The following is a 23053-nucleotide window of genomic DNA, read 5'->3' as shown; positions in this document are numbered from 1 at the left end:
CTCTCACGTAATCTTCGATCCTCCCAAGACCTCCTACTCTCCTCCACACTTATACGTTCCTCACACAACCGCCTCCAAGATTTCTCCCGAATATCCCCCATCCTCTGGAATTCCATGCCTCAACACGTCCGATTATCCACCACCCTCGGATTTTTCAGACGGAACCTGAAAACCCATCTCTTCAGGAAAGCCTACAGCCAACAATAACCGAGCCACCGCCTCACCACCGCCAGAGCTGCCGCCTCACCACCGCCAGAGCCGCCGCCTCACCACCGCCAGAGCCGCCGCCTCACCACCGCCAGAGCCATCGCCTCACCACTGCCAGAGCCGCCACCTCACCCCTACCGTCTGTCTCTTCCCCACTATCCCATGGAATGTAAGCCTGCAAGGACAGGGTCCTTGTTGTGAATTCTGTGGCAGAGCTCCCTCCTGTGGTCACAAGTGGTACTTCGGCTGATTCTCTCTGTGAGCTTCTGTTGGTGGAGGGAAGTGGTACTGCGGCTTCTGAGTTTCCTCCCTCAGGTGATCTGGTGAGGTCGTTAGGTGCTTCTCTACTTAACTCCACCTAATGCTTTGATCCTGGCTTCCTGTCAATGTTCCAGTGTTGGACTTGCTTTTCCCTGGATCATTCCTGTGGCCTGCTGCTCTGCATAGCTAAGTTCTTCTTTGCTATTTGTTTGCTATTTTTTCTGTCCAGCTTGTCTAATTTGTTGCTGGAAGCTCTGGGACGCAAAGGGTGTACCTCCGTGCCGTTAGTTCGGTACGGAGGGTCTTTTTGCCCCCTTTGCGTGGTTTTCTTTAGGGTTTTGTGTAGACCGCAAAGTTACCTTTTCTATCCTCGATCTGTTAAGAAAGTCGGGCCTCACTTTGCTGAATCTATTTCATCTCTACGTTTGTCTTTTCATCTTAACTCACAGTCATTATATGTGGGGGGCTGCCTTTTCCTTTGGGGTATTTCTCTGAGGCAAGGTAGGCTTATTTTCTATCTTCAGGCTAGTTAGTTTCTCAGGCTGTGCCGAGTTGCCTAGGCAGAGTTAGGCGCAATCCACGGCTGCCTCTAGTGTTGTTTGGAGAGGATTAGGGATTGCGGTCTGCAGAGTTCCCACGTCTCAGAGCTCGTTCTATGATTTTGGGTTATTGTCAGATCACTGTATGTGCTCTGACCGCTATGTCCATTGTAGTACTGAATTGCCTTTCATAACAGTACAGGAAGCCAAAAGTACTAATGATTCTCAATAGAGGGAAAAAAGAAGTTCTGAGACCATTTTTTTTTCTTTGCACTGTGTTTTGCCTTTTTTTTCCCCTAGACATTTGGGTGGTTCAGTACACAGGTGTAGCGATGGACATTAGAAGTCTGTCTTCATTTGTGGATCAGCTCTCGGCAAGAGTACAAAAGATTCAAGACACTATTGATCAGAAAGCTATGTTGGAACCAAGAATTCCTATTCCTGATTTGTTTTTTGGAGATAGAACTAAGTTTCTGAGTTTCAAAAATAATTGTAAATTATTTCTGGCCTTGAAACCTCGCTCCTCTGGTGATCCAGTTCAACAGGTTTTGATTGTTATTTCTTTTTTGCGCGGCGACCCTCAGGACTGGGCATTTTCTCTTGCGCCAGGAGATCCTGCATTGAGTAATATCGATGCGTTTTTCCTGGCGCTCGGATTGCTGTACGATGAACCTAATTCAGTGGATCAGGCAGAGAAAAATTTGCTGGCTCTTTGTCAGGGTCAGGATGAGATAGAGGTATATTGTCAGAAATTTAGAAAGTGGTCCGTGCTCACTCAATGGAATGAATCTGCGCTGGCAGCTATGTTCAGAAAGGGTCTCTCTGAAGCCCTTAAGGATGTCATGGTGGGATTTCCTATGCCTGCTGGTTTGAATGAGTCTATGTCTTTGGCCATTCAGATCGGTCGACGCTTGCGTGAGCGTAAATCTGTGCACCATTTGGCGGTATTACCTGAGCTTAAACCTGAGCCTATGCAGTGCGATAGGACTTTGACCAGAGTTAAACAGCAAGAACACAGACGTCTGAATGGGCTGTGTTTCTACTGTGGTGATTCCACTCATGCTATCTCTGATTGTCCTAAGCGCACTAAGCGGTTCGCTAGGTCTGCCACCATTGGTATGGTACAGTCAAAATTTCTTCTGTGCGTTACCTTGATCTGCTCTTTGTCATCGTATTCTGTCATGGCATTTGTGGATTCAGGCGCTGCCCTGAATTTGATGGACTTGGAGTATGCTAAGCGTTGTGGGTTTCTCTTAGAGCCCTTGCAGTGTCCTATTCCATTGAGAGGAATTGATGCCACGCCTTTGGCCAAGAATAAGCCTCAATACTGGACCCAGCTGACCATGTGCATGGCTCCTGCACATCAGGAGGTTATTCGCTTTCTGGTGTTGCATAATCTGCATGATGTAGTCGTGTTGGGGTTGCCATGGCTACAAGCCCATAATCCAGTATTAGATTGGAAATCTATGTCGGTGTCCAGCTGGGGTTGTCAGGGGGTACATGGTGATGTTCCATTTCTGTCAATTTCGTCATCCACCCCTTCTGAGGTTCCAGAGTTCTTGTCTGATTACCGGGATGTATTTGATGAGCCCAAGTCCGATGCCCTACCTCCGCATAGGGATTGTGATTGTGCTATCAATTTGATTCCTGGTAGTAAATTCCCAAAAGGTCGACTGTTTAATTTATCCGTGCCTGAGCACGCCGCTATGCGCAGTTATGTGAAGGAATCCCTGGAGAAGGGGCATATTCGCCCGTCATCGTCACCATTAGGAGCAGGGTTCTTTTTTGTAGCCAAGAAGGATGGTTCGCTGAGACCTTGTATAGATTACCGCCTTCTAAATAAGATCACGGTTAAATTTCAGTACCCCTTGCCATTGTTATCTGATTTGTTTGCTCGGATTAAGGGGGCTAGTTGGTTCACCAAGATAGATCTTCGTGGTGCGTATAATCTGGTGAGAATCAGGCGAGGAGATGAATGGAAAACTGCATTTAATACGCCCGAGGGTCATTTTGAGTATCTAGTGATGCCATTCGGACTTGCCAATGCTCCATCAGTGTTTCAGTCCTTTATGCATGACATCTTCCGACAGTACCTGGATAAATTCCTGATTGTGTACTTGGATGACATTTTGATCTTCTCGGATGATTGGGAGTCTCATGTGAAGCAGGTCAGAACAGTTTTTCAGGTCCTGCGTGCTAATTCTTTGTTTGTGAAGGGATCAAAGTGTCTCTTTGGTGTGCAGAAGGTTTCATTTTTGGGGTTCATCTTTTCCCCTTCTACTATCGAGATGGATCCTGTTAAGGTCCAAGCCATCCATGATTGGACTCAGCCGACATCTCTGAAAAGTCTGCAAAAGTTCCCGAGCTTTGCTAATTTTTATCGTCGCTTCATCTGCAATTTTTCTAGTATTGCCAAACCATTGACCGATTTGACCAAGAAGGGTGCTGATTTGGTCAATTGGTCTTCTGCTGCTGTGGAAGCTTTTCAAGACTTGAAGCGTCGTTTTTCTTCTGCCCCTGTGTTGTCAACCAGATGTTTCTCTTCCGTTCCAGGTCGAGGTTGATGCTTCTGAGATTGGAGCAGGGGCTGTTTTGTCGCAGAGAGATTCTGATTGCTCAGTGATGAAACAATGCGCTTTTTTTTCCAGGAAGTTTTCGCCTGCTGAGCGAAATTATGATGTGGGCAACCGAGAGTTGCTGGCCATGAAGTGGGCATTCGAGGAGTGGCGTCATTGGCTTGAAGGAGCTAAGCATCGCGTGGTGGTATTGACTGATCATAAGAACTTGACTTATCTTGAGTCTGCTAAGCGGTTGAATCCTAGACAGGCTCGTTGGTCGCTGTTTTTCTCCCGTTTTGACTTTGTGATTTCGTACCTTCCGGGCTCTAAAAATGTGAAGGCGGATGCTCTGTCTAGGAGTTTTGTGCCCGACTCTCCGGGTTTGTCTGAGCCGGCGGGTATCCTCAAGGAAGGAGTTATTGTGTCTGCCATCTCCCCTGATTTGCGGCGGGTGCTGCAAAAATTTCAGGCTAATAAACCTGATCATTGTCCAGCGGAGAGACTGTTTGTCCCTGATAGGTGGACCAATAAAGTTATCTCTGAGGTTCATTGTTCGGTGTTGGCTGGTCATCCTGGAATCTTTGGTACCAGAGAGTTGGTGGCTAGATCCTTTTGGTGGCCGTCTCTGTCGCGGGATGTGCGTGTTTTTGTGCAGTCCTGTGGGATTTGTGCTCGGGCTAAGCCCTGCTGTTCTCGTGCCAGTGGGTTGCTTTTGCCCTTGCCGGTCCCGAAGAGGCCTTGGACACATATCTCTATGGATTTTATTTCTGATCTTCCCGTTTCTCAAAAGATGTCAGTCATTTGGGTGGTCTGTGATCGCTTTTCTAAGATGGTCCATCTGGTACCCTTGTCTAAATTGCCTTCCTCCTCTGATTTGGTGCCATTGTTCTTCCAGCATGTGGTTCGTTTACATGGAATTCCAGAGAATATCATTTCTGACAGAGGTTCCCAGTTTGTTTCAAGGTTTTGGCGAGCCTTTTGTGGTAGGATGGGCATTGACTTGTCTTTTTCCTCGGCTTTCCATCCTCAGACTAATGGCCAGACCGAACGAACCAATCAGACCTTGGAAACATATCTGAGATGCTTTGTTTCTGCCGATCAGGATGACTGGGTGTCCTTTTTGCCTTTGGCTGAGTTCGCCTTAATAATCGGGCCAGCTCGGCTACCTTGGTTTCGCCATTTTTCTGCAATTCTGGGTTCCATCCTCGTTTCTCTTCAGGACAGGTTGAGTCTTCGGACTGTCCTGGTGTGGATACTGTGGTGGACAGGTTGCAGCAGATTTGGACTCATGTAGTGGACAATTTGACCTTGTCCCAGGAGAAGGCTCAACGTTTCACTAATCGCAGACGCCGTGTGGGTCCCCGACTTCGTGTTGGGGATCTGGTTTGGTTATCTTCTCGTCATATTCCTATGAAGGTTTCCTCTCCTAAGTTTAAACCTCGTTTCATTGGTCCGTATAGGATTTCTGAGGTTCTTAATCCTGTGTCTTTTCGTCTGACCCTTCCAGATTCTTTTTCCATACATAACGTATTCCATAGGTCATTGTTGCGGAGATATGTGGCACCTATGTTTCCATCTGTTGATCCTCCTGCCCCGGTTTTGGTGGAGGGGAAATTGGAGTATATTGTGGAGAAGATTTTGGATTCTCGTGTTTCTAGACGGAAACTCCAGTATCTGGTTAAATGGAAGGGTTATGCTCAGGAAGATAATTTCTGGGTTTTTGCCTCTGATGTCCATGCTCCCGATCTTGTTCGTGCCTTTCATGTGGCTCATCCTGGTCGGCCTGGGGGCTCTGGTGAGGGTTCGGTGACCCCTCCTCAAGGTGGGGGTACTGTTGTGAATTCTGTGGCAGAGCTCCCTCCTGTGGTCACAAGTGGTACTTCGGCTGATTCTCTCTGTGAGCTTCTGTTGGTGGAGGGAAGTGGTACTGCGGCTTCTGAGTTTCCTCCCTCAGGTGATCTGGTGAGGTCGTTAGGTGCTTCTCTACTTAACTCCACCTAATGCTTTGATCCTGGCTTCCTGTCAATGTTCCAGTGTTGGACTTGCTTTTCCCTGGATCATTCCTGTGGCCTGCTGCTCTGCATAGCTAAGTTCTTTGCTCTTTGTTTGCTATTTTTTCTGTCCAGCTTGTCTAATTTGTTGCTGGAAGCTCTGGGACGCAAAGGGTGTACCTCCGTGCCGTTAGTTCGGTACGGAGGGTCTTTTTGCCCCCTTTGCGTGGTTTTCTTTAGGGTTTTGTGTAGACCGCAAAGTTACCTTTTCTATCCTCGATCTGTTAAGAAAGTCGGGCCTCACTTTGCTGAATCTATTTCATCTCTACGTTTGTCTTTTCATCTTAACTCAGTCATTATATGTGGGGGGCTGCCTTTTCCTTTGGGGTATTTCTCTGAGGCAAGGTAGGCTTATTTTCTATCTTCAGGCTAGTTAGTTTCTCAGGCTGTGCCGAGTTGCCTAGGCAGAGTTAGGCGCAATCCACGGCTGCCTCTAGTGTTGTTTGGAGAGGATTAGGGATTGCGGTCTGCAGAGTTCCCTCGTCTCAGAGCTCGTTCTATGATTTTGGGTTATTGTCAGATCACTGTATGTGCTCTGACCGCTATGTACATTGTAGTACTGAATTGCCTTTCATAACAGGTCCTCTCCCCTCTGTACCAGTCCATCACTATAAACCTGTTTACTGTAAATGATATCTATAACCTTGTATGTAACCCCTTTCTCACCTTTCTCATGTACAGCACCATGGAATTAATGGTGCTATATAAATAAATAATAATAATTTACCTAATAGATAAATAACTTGTGGAAAATCTGCAACATGAAAAACCCACCTAATACTCATCATGGGAATGTAGCCTTACTAGACTTAGGGACCATCCTGACTAGTAACACCTAGTCACAATGGGATGATTTTCAAGCTTTTTGATTAACAAAATTGTACAGGAAATATATAATGGTAAAGGAAATCTATGGAATAACAGCAGTAAATTTAGATTGATTTGAATCTGATGTCCATAGGACTGTATTGACAGCAAAATGCATTACCTCTAGGTGTTTTGATTAAGAAAAAAAGGGGTCTTTCATTGGAATACGAGGTGTCAACTATGACACCTCAGCTCTGTGATTCTGAGCTTCAATGAGTTAGCAGATGGTCTGTAATCAAACAGAATATTTCCCATTTACTGTATCGATATAGGGTCGGGGAGGCACAAGGTTTAATATGCAAGGTACTTGCCCCTAATTAGCCACAGTCCAATTACAACACAGCAATATTACTATTCCAATCTAGGCCGCCTTGGAAGCACGAGCCCAGGGTCAGGAATATAAAAGCTGGGTTACACAAAAGAAAGGGGTTCACATGTGGGGGTCTGCAAATGCTGATTGTGATCCATGATTCATTTTCTTCTCCCTCCAAGGAAACAGAAGAACAACTAGGTATTTTCTTTTATTTTTCCAACTTTTTTTTACATATTTGTGTTGTTTTATTTTTATCTTTATACATCTTTTTTGTAAGCTCTGTATGTTTATATTAACCCCTTTACCCCAAGGGGGGTTTGCACGTTAATGAACGGGCCAATTTTACAATTCTGATCACTGTCCCTTTATGAGGTTATAACTCTGGAATCCTTCAACGGATCCCGATGATTCTGACATTGTTTGCTCGTGACATATTGTACTTCATGATAGTGGTAACATTTCTTTGATATTACCTGCGTTTATTTGTGAAAAAACCAGAAATTTGGCAAAAATTTTGAAAATTTTGCAATTTTCCAACTTTGAATTTTTAGGCAATTAAATCACAGAGATATGTCACACAAAATACTTAATAAGTAACATTTGCCACATGTCTACTTTACATCAGCACAATTTTGGAAACAAAATTTTTTTTTGTTAGGGAGTTATAAGGGTTAAAAGTTGACCAGCAGTTTCTCATTTTTACAACCCCATTTTTTTTTTTTAGGGATCACATCTCATTTGAAGTCATTTTTAGAGGTCTATATGATAGAAAATAACCAAGTGTGACACCATTCTAAAAACTGCTCCCCTCAAGGTGCTCAAAATCACATTCAAGGTTATTAAACCTTCAGGTGTTTCACAGGAATTTTTGGAATGTTTAAATAAAAATGAACATTTAACTTTTTTTCACAAAAAATTTACTTCAGCTCCAATGTCTTTTATTTTACCAAGGGTAACAAGAGAAAATGGACCCCAAAAGTTGTTGTACAATTTGTCCTGAGTACGCCGATACCCCATATGTGGGGGTAAACCACTGTTTGGGTTCATGGGAGAGCTCGGAAGGGAAGGAGCGCCATTTGACTTTTCAATGCAAAATTGACTGGAATTGAGATGGGACGCCATGTTGCGTTTGGAGCGCCCCTGATGTGACTAAACATTGAAACCCCCCACAAGTGACAACATTTTGGAAAGTAGACCCCCTTAGGAACATATCTAGATGTGTGGTGAGCACTTTGACCCATTAAGTGATTCACATAAGTTTATAATGCAGAGCCGTAAAAATAAAAAATCATATTTTTTCACAAAAATGATCTTTTCGCCCCCAATTTTTTATTTTCCCAAGGGTAAGAGAAGAAATTGGACCCCAAAAGTTGTTGTACAATTTGTCCTGAGTACGCTGATACCCCATATGTGGGGGTAAACCACTGTTTGAGTGCATGGCAGAGCTCGGAAGGGAAGGAGCACCATTTGACTTTTCAATGCAAAATTGACTGGAATTGAGATGGGACGCCATGTTGCGATTGGAGAGCCACTAATGTGCCTAAACATTGAAACCCTTAACAAGTGACACCATTTTGGAAAGTAGACCCCCTAAGGAACTCATCTAGATGTGTTGTGAGATCTTTGAACCCCCAAGTGTTTCACTAGTTTATAACGCAGACCCGTTAAAAAAAAAATTTCCCCACAAAAATTATTTTTTAGCCCCCAGTTTTGTATTTTCCCAAGGGAAACAGGACAAATTGAACCCCAAAAGTTGTTGTCCAATTTTTCCCGAGTACACTGATACCCCATATGTGGGGGGAACCACCGTTTGGGCGCATGGGAGAGCTCGGAAGGGAAGGAGCGCCATTTGGAATGCAGACTTAGATGGATTGGTCTGCAGGCATCGCGTTGCATTTGCAGAGCCCCTGATGTAACTAAACAGTAGAAACCCCCCCAAGTGACCCCATATTGGAAACTAGACCCCCCCAAGAAACTTATCTAGATGTGTTGTGAGACCTTTGAACCCCCAAGTGTTTCACTACAGTTTATAACGCAGAGCCGTAAAAATAAAAAATCTTTTTCTTCCACAAAAATTATTTTTTAGCCCCCAGTTTTGTATTTTCCCAAGGGTAACAGGAAAAATTGGACCCAAAAAGTTTTTGTCCAATGTGTCCTGAGTACGCTGATACCCTATATGTTGGGGTAAACCCCTGTTTGGGCGCACGGGAGAGCTCGGAAGGGAAGGAGCACTGTTTTACTTTTTCAACGCAGAATTGGCTGGAATTGAGATTGGACACTATGTCGCGTTTGGAGAGCCCCTGATGTGCCTAAACAGTGGAAACCCCCCAATTCTAACTGAAACCCTAATCCAAACATACCCCTAACCCTAATCTGAATGGTAACCCTAATCACACCCCTAACCCTGACACACCCCTAACCCTAATCCCAACCGTAAATGTAATTCAAATCCCAACCCTAAACCTAACTATAGCCCCAACCCTAACTGTAGCCCTAACCCTAGCCCCAACCTTAACCCTAACCCTAGCGGGAAAATGGAAATAAATACATTTTTTAATTTTTTTTAATTTTTCCCTAACTAAGGGGGTGATGAAGGGGTGTTTGATTTACTATTTATAGCGGGTTTTTAAGCGGATTTTTATGATTAGCAGCCGTCACACACTAAAAGACGCTTTTTATTGCAAAAAATATTTTTTGCATTACCACATTTTGAGAGCTATAATTTTTCCATATTTGGGTCCACAGAGTCATGTGAAGTCTTGTTTTTTGCGGGACGAGTTGACGTTTTTATTGGTAACATTTTCGGGCATGTGACATTTTTTGATCGCTTTTTATTCCAATATTTGTGAGGCAGAATGACCAAAAACCAGCTATTCATGAATTTCTTTGGGGGGGGGAGGGGCGTTTATACCGTTCCGCATTTGGTAGCATGGATAAAGCAGTCTTATTCTTTGGGTCAGTACGATTACAGCAATACCTCATTTATATCATTTTTTTTATGTTTTGGCGCTTTTATACGATAAAAACTATTTTATGGAAAAAATAATTATTTTTGCATCGCTTTATTCTGAGGACTATAACTTTTTTATTTTTTCGCTGATGATGCTGTATGGTGGCTCGTTTATTGCGGGACAAGATGACGTTTTCAGTGGTACCATGGTTATTTATATCAGTCTTTTTGATCGCGTGTTATTCCACTTTTTGTTCGGCGGTATGATAATAATGCGTTGTTTTTTGCCTCTTTTTTTTTACTGAAGGGGTTAACTAGTGGGACAGTTTTATAGGTCGGGTCGTTACGGACGTGGCGATACTAAATGTGTACTTTTATTTTTTTTTATTATTTAGATAAAGGAATGTATTTATTGGAACAATATATTTTTCTTTTATTATTTATTTAGGATTTTTTTTTTTTCACACAAAATTTTTTTTTTACTTTTTTACTTTGCCACGGGGTAGACATCACAGTAAAGTGACAGATCGCTGATCAGACACTTTGCTGTGCACTGTGTCAGATCAGCGATTTGACATGCACAGCAGGGAGGCTTCCCGTTGCCTGCTCTGAGCAGGCGCTGGTAAGCCACCTCCCTGCAGGACCTGGATGCAGCCCCGCGGCCATTTTGGATCCGGGCCTGCAGGGAGGAGGAGGAGGTAACAGACCCTCGCAGCAACGCGATCACATCACGTTGCTCCGAGGGTTTCAGGGAAGCACGCAGGGAGTCCCCTCCCTGCGCAATGCTTCCCTATACCGCCGGAACACTGCGATCATGTTTGATCGCAGTGTGTCGGGGGTTAATGTTCCGGGGGCGGTCCGTTACTGCTCCTAGTAGATAGTGCCGGATGTCAGCTGCGATAGTCAGCTGACACCCGGCCGCGCTCTGGACGTACTATTCCGTCCTTGGGAAGTAGTGCCCACCCCACATGGACGGAATAGTACATCCAATGGTAGAAAGGGGTTAAAGATTACAAATATAGGTTTGGCCCTTGTATTCTCTAAAGAATCCATAGCCTTTCAGAGATTGTGTGGCCTTTTTTGATTGACAGTGTGTTTAACCCTATAGTGACAATTTTGTACTTCATGACCAAGCCAAGTTTGAGGCTATGTGCATACGTTGCGGATTTTGCTGCGGACCTGCAGCTGCGGGTCCGCAGCAGCTTTCCATGTGTTTACAGTACAATGTAAGCCTATGGAAACCGTAATCTGCAGTGCCCATGCTGTGGAAAAAACGAGCGGAAACGCTGCCGGTTACATTCCACAGCATGTCAATTCTTTGTGCGGATTCCGCTGTGGTTTATACTTGCTCCACAATAGGAATACGCAGGTGTAAAACCGCAGCTGGAATCCGCACAAAATCCGCAAAAAAAACGCGGTAAATCCGCAGGTAAAACGCAGTGCCTTTTACCTACGTATGTCTCAAATCCGCTGCAGAAAAATCCGCAGAACTCCAAAATACGTGTGCACATACTCTTACAATTCTCTCTCTTCACACAGGTATAAACTCCCTCTGCTTGCTGTCTCCTGCAATACATTCAAATGGTGCAACTTCCTACCTCTGATAGCGGTCTCATCTGCTGCAATAGACTCTAATGGTATTAACTCCCTCTGCTTGCTGTCTGCTGTCTTATCTGCCACTCTACCATCTAGCAACATATTTTAATGTTCCTGCTTAATGATTGGTATAATTCATTGGTTGCATTGTACGATTTACTCACTGTTTGATGTATATCCATGACTGTGGCCACTCTAGATACTATCAGGTTGAAGGTGTCATAGCATGTTGCCAGCCACAATGTGTTTGATCATTTAACCACCCCCTGGTGTGCTGGCCCCAGCTGCCAAATTATCCCCACCCTGGTCCCACAATCCATCTCTTCTGACCCAGCAGTCTGGACTATAAATTTCGAACCATCCTTAGGGGTGCACACAAGCATCCCAGAAGATAAGCGTCGTGATACAGCAGTTATTCCATGGCAGTTAGTCAGGGAAGGAGTCAGGTAACCCACACTCTGCTCTCCCTTCTATCCATGTGCTTTATTCCTATCCTCCTATGCTCCCTTGCAATGCACATTCACCGCCCAATCCCCCCTCCATCACGACTCGTATACATCAGCTCCTCTCTCCTTCCCTCTCCCATGTACAGCTCCTATGCACTTCTCACCTTCCTGAAAAACCTCAGCCCATCTTGCCCAGACACACTGCACAAAAAAAAACTTCATACACTTCCAAAAACGACTTGCTTTTTATCTTCTTACTCCTACTGATTTCGGGTAACATGTCCCCCAACCCCGATCCCCCATCCTCAACAACTACCCTACCTCATATCAAAACCATACTAACCTTATTAATATTACTTGCACTCCTTCATATCTCTCCTTCAATTGTGCCCTTTGGAATCCACGTTCTGTATGTAACAAGCTTCCTTTCCTGCACAACTACTTTGTGAACAACTCTCTGAATCTGTTGGCCCTCACTGAAACCTGGATCCAGGACTCTGACACGGTCTCCCCTGCTGCCATTTCCCATGGTAGCTTACAATTCTCCCATTCCCCGAGACCCACAAACAGACCTGGTGGTGTGTGACACGCCCCCCGGGAGGATTGGCGAAACGCGGCGTCGGCGTGAGACAGCTGGGTTGACACGCTATCCAGGTATTCATTAAAGATATGCACTTATAGGCATTAGCAACAAGCACTATGTACTTGATGAAGGAGTCTAATTAGGTGCACTCTTGGTATGGGTGGAACTATGAATATGGGACCAGCATTATATAAGTAATAGGAGTAAATCCATTATATATTTTGACTGTGTTTTCTTCTCCATATGAAGATTGTTGAATACTTTAGGATTGGTGTGGTGTGTCAGCTTGTGCTGATTTTCTAGTTTGGCTTGAGGCATCCAAAATACACTTGTTTAATATTTGAGATTTTATATGTTTGAATAAACTTTAGTGATTTTACATTTACGATCCTTGTTCCTTAATTGGTTCTGTGTTGTTACAATATGTACGGAGTGTGACCTATAGGTATTTAGGTTCGTGGTGAGGACTAACATGTATATGCTGATCAGTCAGTCTCACGCCGGCTCTGGTTGGAAGTATGTCATAACGTTCCAGACAGCTGGGAGGACCTTGATCCAAGGCAGCAGACTCGAGAACGTAAGTAGTCAAATTTCAGTAATTTCGGGAGCAGCTCGGAATGTGTTGTACTTAACCCATTTTTTAATGTCATTCTTCTCTTTACAGGTGAAAGGGTTATGAAGTGGTGGTGGTCACTCAGGGATCGCTTCAAGAGGGAGTTTAACAAGATGATGCAGGCCCCGAGTGGCTCAAGAGGACGCAGGACACATTACAAATACAGCAGCGCCCTGTCATTCCTCAGGTCCACGATGTTGAGCAGAAGGTAAATATTCCACAGCCCATTGAATAATTCACCATGTTTACCTGTCTAACTTTTTTGGTTTCAGATAGGGCTTTTTCCTATCAATATATTGTTTTTTTTCTATTTCACAGCACCTGCTGCAGCACTCGGGAGCCTGCTTCTACCTTGGACCCCTCTGGAGCAATCTCTCAGGAGTCCGTCACCGTGGGCCACGTCGGTAGACCCCACCCCTCGTCTGGCCCTTCCGGTACCTCTGCCCCATCCACTTCAACCGCCGCCAGCACTGGAGCATCATTGCAGCCTTCGTTACTTGAAGCTGCTGGTGAAGAGTTAGCGTTCCCTTTACCCCACCCCTCTGACCCTGCCACCTCTAGACCACCACTAGGTTCGTGGCGGCAGCGACAGAGGGGGTCAGGAAAGGAGCTATGCTCCTGAGTTCTTGCATTTGAATGCATACTTCCAGAGCTCTTTCAAAATTTTGGGAAAGCAAGTGACTGCTGGGTTAAACATGGTGCAAACACTCATCAGTGAACACAGCAGTCGCTTGGATAGGATGCATTCAGATGCAAGGGATTCTCCAAACAACCTTTTTTTCCAATCAATGCTCAGGAGCATGGAAAAGCTAACTCTTGACCAGCAGATGCAGGTAATGCAAGGCTGCCATGCTGCTCTAGTGCAGGTCATCACCCAAGCCCCTCCAACTCCCACACCTTCTCACACAGCCACTGTCTCTCCTACCATCCCTTTCCAAGCCACTTGCCGTTTCCCAACCCAGGCCCAATTCCCAATCCAGGCCCAAATCCCAAACGTCCTCCCCAGCATTTTCTTCCCTGTCAAACTTTCCTTCCCCGTTTACTTTGCCACCTACACCAACACCACCCTCTGTCCAACCTGACCTCCCTGCTCAGCCTCATGTTTTTGCCCCCCTTCCACTTCACATCAACCCCAACCCAGTAGGCTTTCCCCCCCTATCGACGTGGTCCAACCTTCCACCCCACATATTACAGACTTATAAAAATGTTAAATGTTTTTGTCTAATAAACATGTTGAATCTTTTATAAAAAATTAAAAAAAAGTGTTTACCCCAAAAAGGGTTAAAAAAAGTTTTTTTTCACAAAAAGTTTAAAAAAAAATTATAATAAAAATATGTTAAATAAAAAATTTTTGGGTTTAAAAACTATTTTATTGTTCAGTGTGTTCATTTAACTATGATAAGAAACAAAAGGTACAAAAACATAACACGTTTACAAGGTATAACATAATAGGTTTATTAGAAAACATACCAAACTTTAGGGAAGTAAGTAATAAAACTTGGTGTAACTAAAAGCATAAAAATTTGCACAGAACACTATTCACAGACACATCAAAGAAAGATCTCAAACTATGTTGTCTTGCCATGGAACTCTGCCTTCAGGTGACATGAAATACTCAGCAAAGTGGTCCCTCATTCTGGAAACCGAACCTGCGGCCCGAACAGAGTTGCTTTGGTAATCCCACAAGGTTGTCGGAGAGACCTCATCATCCATGGAAACAGGCTCCTGGGAAATCACATACCGTATATACTCGAGTATAAGCCGACCCGAGTATAAGCCGACCCCCCTAATTTTGCCACAAAAAACTGGGAAAACTTATTGACTCGAGTATAAGCCTAGGGTGGAAATGCAGCATTTACCGGTGAATTTCAAAAATAAAAATAGATCATTATTTCCCCATAGCTGTGCCATACAGTGCTCTACACCAGGGGTCCCCAACTCCAGTCCTCAAGGCCCACCAACATGTCATGTTTTCAGGATTTCCTTAGTCTTGCCCAGGTAATAATTGCATCACCTGTGCAATGCAAAGGAAATCCTGAAAACATGACCTGTTGGTTTGCCTTGAGGACTGGAGTTGGGGACCCCTGCTCTACACCGTTCATTATTTCCCCATAGCTGTGCCCCATATAGTGCTCTGCACCGTTCATTGTGCCCCATAGCTGTGCCATATACGGTGCTCTGCACCGTTCATTGTGCCCCATATCTGTGCCCATATACGGTGCTCTGCTCCGTTCATTGTGCCCCATTGCTGTGCCATATACGGTGCTCTGCACCGTTCATTGTGCCCCATATGTGTGCCCATATACGGTGCTCTGCACCGTTCATTGTGCCCCATTGCTGTGCCATATACGGTGCTCTGCACCGTTCATTGTGCCCCATTGCTGTGCCATATACGGTGCTCTGCACCGTTCATTGTGCCCCATATCTGTGCCCATATACGGTGCTCTGCACCGTTCATTGTGCCCCATTGCTGTGCCATATACGGTGCTCTGCACCGTTCATTGTGCCCCATTGCTGTGCCATATACAGTGCTCTGCACCGTTCATTGTGCCCCATATCTGTGCCCATATACGGTGCTCTGCTCCGTTCATTGTGCCCCATTGCTGTGCCATATACGGTGCTCTGCACCGTTCATTGTGCCCCATATGTGTGTCCATATACGGTGCTCTGCACCGTTCATTGTGCCCCATTGCTGTGCCATATACGGTGCTCTGCACCGTTCATTGTGCCCCATTGCTGTGCCATATACGGTGCTTTGCACCGTTCATTGTGCCCCATTGCTGTGCCATATACGGTGCTCTGCACCGTTCATTGTGCCCCATATCTGTGCCCATATACGGTGCTCTGCACCGTTCATTGTGCCCCATTGCCGTGCCATATACGGTGCTCTGCACCGTTCATTGTGCCCCATTGCCGTGCCATATACGGTGCTCTGCACCGTTCATTGTGCCCCATTGCCGTGCCATATACGGTGCTCTGCACCGTTCATTGTGCCCCATATCTGTGCCCATATACGGTGCTCTGCACCGTTCATTGTGCCCCATTGCTGTGCCATATACGGTGCTTTGCACCGTTCATTGTGCCCCATTGCTGTGCCATATACGGTGCTTTGCACCGTTCATTGTGCCCCATTGCTGTGCCTTATACGGAGCTTTGCACCGTTCATTGTGCCCCATTGCTGTGCCATATACGGTGCTCTGCACCGTTCATTGTGCCCCATAGAAATCTCTGCCGCCGCTGCTGCAATAAAAAAAAAAAACACATACTCACCTCCCTTGATTGCAGCTCCCGGCGTCTCGTTCCGGCGCCTCCATCTTCCCGGCGTCTCTGCTCTGACTGATCAGGCAGAGGGCGCCGCGCACACTGTATGCGTCATCGCGCCCTCTGCCTGAACAGTCAGAGCGCAGACGCCGAGAAGATGGAGGCGCCGGCCGGGAAGATGGAGCGGCGCCCGGCGGCTGGAACGAGGACAGGTGAATATGCTATACTTACCTAGTCCTGGCGATCCTCGCGCTGTCCCTCTGCCTGGTCTTCGGTGCCGCAGCTCTTCCTGTCAGCGGTCACCGACACCGCTGATTAGAGGAATGAATAGGCGGCTCCGCCCCTATGGGAGGTGGAGCCGCTTATTCATATCTCTAATGAGCGGTCCCACGTGACCGCTGAAGAGGGGAAGAAGCTGCAGCACAGAAGCCCGTGGGACGGCAGGGACAGTGCGAGGATCGCTGGGACTAGGTAAGTATACCTCAGCGCCCTCACCCGCCGACCCTGCCACCCACATTGACTCGAGTATAAGCCGAGAGGGGCACTTTCAGCCCAAAAATTTGGGCTGAAAATCTCGGCTTATACTCGAGTATATACGGTAATTATGCAGCACCACACAGGCCTTGACAACCTCATCCACAGTCTCTGTGTGCAGTTTTATGGCGGTTAGCAGCACTCGCCACTTTGCCGTTAAAATTCCAAAAGCACACTCCACCACTCGTCTGGGTCTAGTTAAGCGGTAATTAAATACTCTTTTGGTTCGGGTCAAGTCTCTGCTTGCATACGGTTTTAGTAGGTGTGGTGACAACTGGAATGCCTCATCACCAACACAGACATATAGCATAGGTGGTTCAGTTGTTCCCGGGAGTGGTCTTGCTGGTGGAAAATCAAACGTGTCTCCATATAGACGACGCCCCATCAGAGAAGTTTTGAAGACTTGCGAGTCGTTGAACCGGCCATAGGCTCCAATGTCCACAGCCAGGAATTTACAGTTGGCATCCGCTATGGCCATGAGTACAATTGAAAAGTACTTCTTGTAGTTAAGGTACTCTGAGCCAGATCCTGCAGGTTTTAAAATACGGATATGTTTGCCATCTACGGCACCCAAGCAATTTGGGAAATGGCACAGTTTCTCAAAATTGTCAGCACTCTGCAGCCAGATGTCCATAGTCGGATTTGGAATGTACTGCTGGTGCAAGGTATCCCAGAGTGCGCGGCAGGTCACTTTCACAATTCCGGCAATTGTCGATATTCCAAGGCGGAACTGGTAATGCAGTGAAGTTAGGGATTCTCCGGTAGCCAGGAATCTGTGGAAAACAAATAAAAATGTTATTAAAAATTGCAAGCACCAACATTACATTTCTAAGTAATTTTCACAAATATGTTTTTTTTTTTCTTTTAAAGTTTTGATAAACGCCACTGCGGAAGTTTTTGTTCTGTTTCAGTGCACATTTAAACCAGCATTTTTACATCTGTGCATTCCTATTATGGAGCAAGTGTTAAACACTGTGAAATGGGCACAAAAAATAAGGGTATGTGCACACGTTGCGAATTCTCTGCGGTTCTGCAGTGTTTTTTGCGGTGCAGAAACGCTGCAGATCCGCAATTGATTTACAGTACAATGTAAATCAATGAGAGAAAAAAAAATGCTGTGCACACTTTACGGAAACGCTGCGGTTTAAAAGAAGTAGCATGTCACTTCTTTTTTGCGAATCTGCAGCGTTTTTGTACACATTCCATTACAGAAAACCGCAGGGGTAAAAAACGCAGCAAATCTGCAAAAAAAATGCAGAAAAAAAACACACAAAAAACGCGACAAATCCGCAGGTGCATTTTCTGCCAGGAGAGGCAGAGTCCGCACCAGAAATTCCTAAGGCTAATCCACCACGTGTGCACATAGCCTAAAATAATTGACATGCTGCAGAAAATGCAACGCAGTGTTTCAGCGCAGTATTTTCTGCAGCATGTTCACTGCTGATGTGGTTTTCCATTGGTTAAAACATGTTTACATGGCATTAAATATGAACAATGGTAAAAAAAATAAAACAACAAGTTGGCTTACCGCAGTGTCACCATCAGCCGATCCGCCGGGGAGATGGAAAACCTCATATGTGTCCTGCCTTCGGATGACATCCCCAACAAAACATCAAAATGTTCCTGCCTCATCCGAACATAATTAAAAAATGTATTCTGGTTCTGCCGCAACTTCATGTAGAGAGTTGAATAGACGCCCCGGGTCATCCGCTGTGCATTTATGGGATGTATCTATAGGCGTCGCCGGCGATGTCGCTGTTGAAGAATCCTCCGTCTTGCTGCTGCTACCTTCTCCCGAACTATTATTTCCAGCCTATTGGTCTCAAAAATAACATCAGTAACTACGTTCGCAATCTTCACTAGCACTCCTTCCATCTCTGCCACTTTCTCTAAACCCTGTCAAAGATGGGCAGTAAAAACAGTCAATATATAGGTTTCCCTATTTTCCAGTAGCCAATCACATTTGGGAGACTCCCAATTTTTATGGAAAGGACAACAGATCCAGTTTTTCGACGGAACTGTCTAGCGAATCCGTCAAAATACTGGATGCGTTGCATCCTTTTTTCACTATTTTTGACACATCCGTCGATACGTCACGCCAACGCATTGCGATGCATCTGAAAAGACTCAAGTGTGAAAGAGGCCTTACGCAAATCAAATACTGAACAAAAAACAAAAAAAGTCCACATTAAACCTATCAGCAGAAAAGGTAATAAACTGATATATTTAAAGCACTCAATGTTCGAACAACAGAGCCAGTGTTGCTCACAAATGTTAAGGCCTATTCGCTCACACGGTCTCTTGTCGAATCTGGCGTTCATGAGTGTCCAGCCATCTCAAAGTGTCCTTAGGGATTAAAAAAAAAAAAAGCGCCCTCAACCGTCTCTTTGAAGCATACTCGAAAAAAGAGATATTGCCGAAACGTTGCATACTAGACTGCTAATACATGCATTTGCACAAAGGGGACATTCGGTCTCTGCTTTCTTTGTGCATTATATTTTTGGGTAATTCAAGTAGACAGAGTTGAGCGACTTTTTCAATATTCGGTTTGGATTACGTTAGCCGGCGAATATGGTTCTTGCAATATTCTCAGAACATAGCCAAACGTCACTGGAGTCAATGGGAGTAGAACTGAGCAAAAATGTTTGGAAACAATCGTCAAACATAAATTCGGCACGTACAGGGTACCAATATGGCACAAATATGGCAAATTCATATTTGGCGATCGTTTCTGAACATATTTGCTCAACTATAGTAGACAGCAAGCCACTAAGAAACAAACAGAGACCCCTGACTAGCATGGTGGCTGCTTTACCTTCACAGGGATTAGATCAGGTGCCTGGTCGGGGGACATAGGGGCACCGGTCCAGGAGGCTAATGTGTATATAATAACATATAGACACATTATACTTCCCTCCCGCTGCGCTCTCGCCCCAGTGTACCCCACCAATGCAGTGTGTGTGTGTATATATGTATTATACACTTAATATACCGTATATACTAGAGTATATGCCGAGATTTTCAGCCCACTTTTTTGGGCTGAAAGTCCCCCTCTCAACTTATGCTCGAGTCATACCCAGGGGTCGGCAGGGGAGGGGGAGCGGGGGCTAATTATACTTTACCTACTCCTGGCGCAGTCCCTGCTTCTTCCAGCGCTGAAGCTTCTTCCTGTAATGAGCAGGCACATGGTACCGCTCATTACAGTAATGAATATGCGGCTCCACCTCCCATACTGTAATGAGCAGTAACGGTGACAGCTCACTACAGGAAGAAAATGCGGCGCCGGGGAACAGACCTGCAGCGACGGCACCAGGAACAGGTAAGTATGACGGGGGGCAGTGCGCGATACTCACATGCTCCTCGTGCCACCGGCGGCGCCGCTGTGTCTTCCGCAGTAATGCTCAGGTCAGAGGGCGCGGTGACGTGATTAGTGCGCGCCGCCCTCTTCCTGAACGTCGGCGCAGAGGATGGGAAGACACAGCGGCGGTCAGCGGTGGAACGGAAAAGGTGAGTATAGCAAGTGCCAGGGGCCTGAGAGGTATGTAATTTTTTTTAACCCTGCTGTTGTCTTCGGTCAAAAACGACCGACCTTGAACTTCAAAATTCTTTAAAATATTCAAGATGCGGCTCTGAAACCTGTGGCCAACCGACCCATCCTCATTTAAGTCAATCAACCACAAGTTTCAGAACCGCATCTTAAACACCCCAAAAAATACCAAAGTTCAAAATAGGTCTCCCCAGACCGAAGACAACAGCATCGCAGCAACAGCATATGGGGCAAATATCTGTATGGAGCATCTTATGTTGCCATGTGCAGCATGATATGGGGGCAAATATCTGTACGGGCATCTGTATGGGGCCATGTGCAGCATGATATGGGGGCAAATATCTGTATGGGGCATCTGTATGGGGCCATGTGCAGCATAGTATGGGGGCAAATATCTGTATGGGGCATCTGTATGGGGCCATGTGCAGCATGATATGGGGGCAAATATCTGTATGGGGCATCTGTATGGGGCCATGTGCAGCATGATATGGGGGCAAATATCTGTATGGGGCATCTTATGGGGCTATGTGCAGCATGATATGGGGGCAAATATCTGTATGGAGCTTCTTATGTGGCCATGTGCAGCATGATATGGGGGCAAATATCTGTATGGGGCATCTTATGGGGCCATGTGCAGCATTATATGGGGTCAAATATCTGTATGGAGCTTCTTATGGGGCCATGTGCAGCATGATATGGGGGCAAATATCTGTATGGAGCATCTTATGTGGCCATGTGCAGCATTATATGGGGGCTAATATCTGTATGGGGCATCTTATGTGGCCATTAAATGGAACGATATCCTGAGACAAAAAAATACACAAAGAAAATGGGAGACATTTATTAGCATCCTGGACAGGACCTGTGCACAGTATATACCGTATGGGAATAAACATACTAGAAATAGGAGGAAACCAATATGGCTAAATAGAGCTGTAAGGGGTGCAATAAGTGACAAAAAGAAAGCATTTAGAGAATTAAAGGAAGTAGGTAGTGAGGAGGCATTAAATAAATACAGAAAATTAAATACATTCTGTAAAAAAGCAAATCAAGGCAGCATAGATTGAGACAGAGACTCATTGCCAGAGAGAGTAAAAATAATCCCAAAATATTCTTCAACTACATAAATAGTAAGAAACTAAAAAATGATAGTGTTGGCCCCCTTAAAAATAGTCTGGGTGAGATGGTGGATGAGGATGAGGAAAAAGCCAATATGCTAAATGACTTTTTTTCATCAGTATTTACACAAGAAAATCCCATGGCAGACAAAATGTCTAGTGATAAAAATTCCCAATTAAATGTCACCTGCTTAACCCAGCAGGAAGTGCGGCGGCGTCTAAAAATCACTAAAATTGACAAATCTCCGGGCCCGGATGGGATACACCCTCGAGTACTGCAGGAATTAAGTACAGTCATTGATAGACCATTATTTTTAATCTTTAAAGACTCCATAATAACAGGGTCTGTACCACAGGACTGGCGTATAGCAAATGTGGTGCCAATATTCAAAAAGGGGACAAAAACTGAACTCGGAAATTATCGGCCAGTAAGCTTAACCTCTACTGTGGGTAAAATCCTGGAGGGCATTCTAAGGGATGCTATACTGGAGTATCTGAAGAGGAATAACCTCATGACCCAGTATCAGCACGGGTTTACTAGGGACCGTTCATGTCAGACTAATTTGATCAGTTTCTATGAAGAGGTAAGTTCCGGACTGGACCAAAGGAACCCAGTAATGTAGTGTATATGGACTTTTCAAAAGCTTTTGATACGGTGCCACACAAAAGGTTGATACATAAAATGAGAATAATGTGGATAGGGGAAAATATGTGTAAGTGGGTTGAGAGCTGGCTCAGGGATAGGAAACAAAGGGTGGTTATTAATGGAGCACACTCGGACTGGGTAGCGGTTAGCAGTGGGGTACCACGGGGGTCAGTATTGGGCCCTCTACTTTTTAACATATTTATTAATGACCTTGTAGGGGGCATTCAGAGTAGAATTTCAATATTTGCAGATGACACTAAACTCTGCAGGGTAATTAATACAGAGGATGACAATTTTATATTACAGGATGATTTATGTAAACTAGAAGCTTGGGCTGATAAATGGCAAATGAACTTTAATGGGGATAAATGTAAGGTCATGCACTTGGGTAGAAGTAATAAGATGAATAATTATGTGCTTAATTCTAAAACTCTGGGCAAAACCGTCAATGAAAAAGACCTGTGTGTATGGGTGGATGACAAACTCATATTCAGTGGCCAGTGTCAGGCAGCTGCTACAAAAGGCAAATAAAATAATGGGATGCATTAAAAGAGGCATAGATGCTCATGAGGAGAACATAATTTTACCTCTATACAAGTCACTAGTTCGACCACACTTAGAATACTGTGCACAGTTCTGGTCTCCGGTGTATAAGAAAGACATAGCTGAACTGGAGCGGGTGCAGAGAAGAGCGACCAAGGTTATTAGAGGACTGGGGGGTCTGCAATACCAAGATAGGTTATTACACTTGGGGATATTTAGTTTGGAAAAACGAAGACTAAGGGGTGATCTTATGTTAATGTATAAATATATGAGGGGACAGTACAAGGACCTTTCTGATGATCTTTTTAATCATAGACCTGAAACAGGGACAAGGGGGCATCCTCTGCGTTTGGAGGAAAAAAGGTTTAAGCATAATAACAGACGTGGATTCTTTACTGTAAGAGCAGTGAGACTATGGAA

At 45.0% G+C, this 23053-nt stretch overlaps 1 protein-coding gene across 1 annotated transcript; it reads right to left on the bottom strand.

Moving 5' to 3' along the window:
• Nucleotides 1-14460: 14460 nt before the first annotated feature.
• Nucleotides 14461-19586, bottom strand: LOC138643410 (uncharacterized). Its single transcript, XM_069732325.1, has 3 exons — nt 18308-19586; nt 16812-17552; nt 14461-14491 (listed from the first exon to the last, which is right to left on the bottom strand). The coding sequence occupies exons 1-3, from the start codon at nt 18484-18486 to the stop codon at nt 14461-14463; spliced, it is 951 nt and encodes a 316-aa protein (XP_069588426.1). The 5' UTR covers nt 18487-19586.
• Nucleotides 19587-23053: the final 3467 nt, after the last annotated feature.

This window comes from Ranitomeya imitator, chromosome 6, assembly GCF_032444005.1.
Source record: "Ranitomeya imitator isolate aRanImi1 chromosome 6, aRanImi1.pri, whole genome shotgun sequence".
Classification (NCBI taxonomy): Eukaryota; Metazoa; Chordata; class Amphibia; order Anura; family Dendrobatidae; genus Ranitomeya; species Ranitomeya imitator.
Note: the sequence above shows the minus strand (reverse complement) of the source record. Positions and strands in the feature narration are given on the sequence as shown.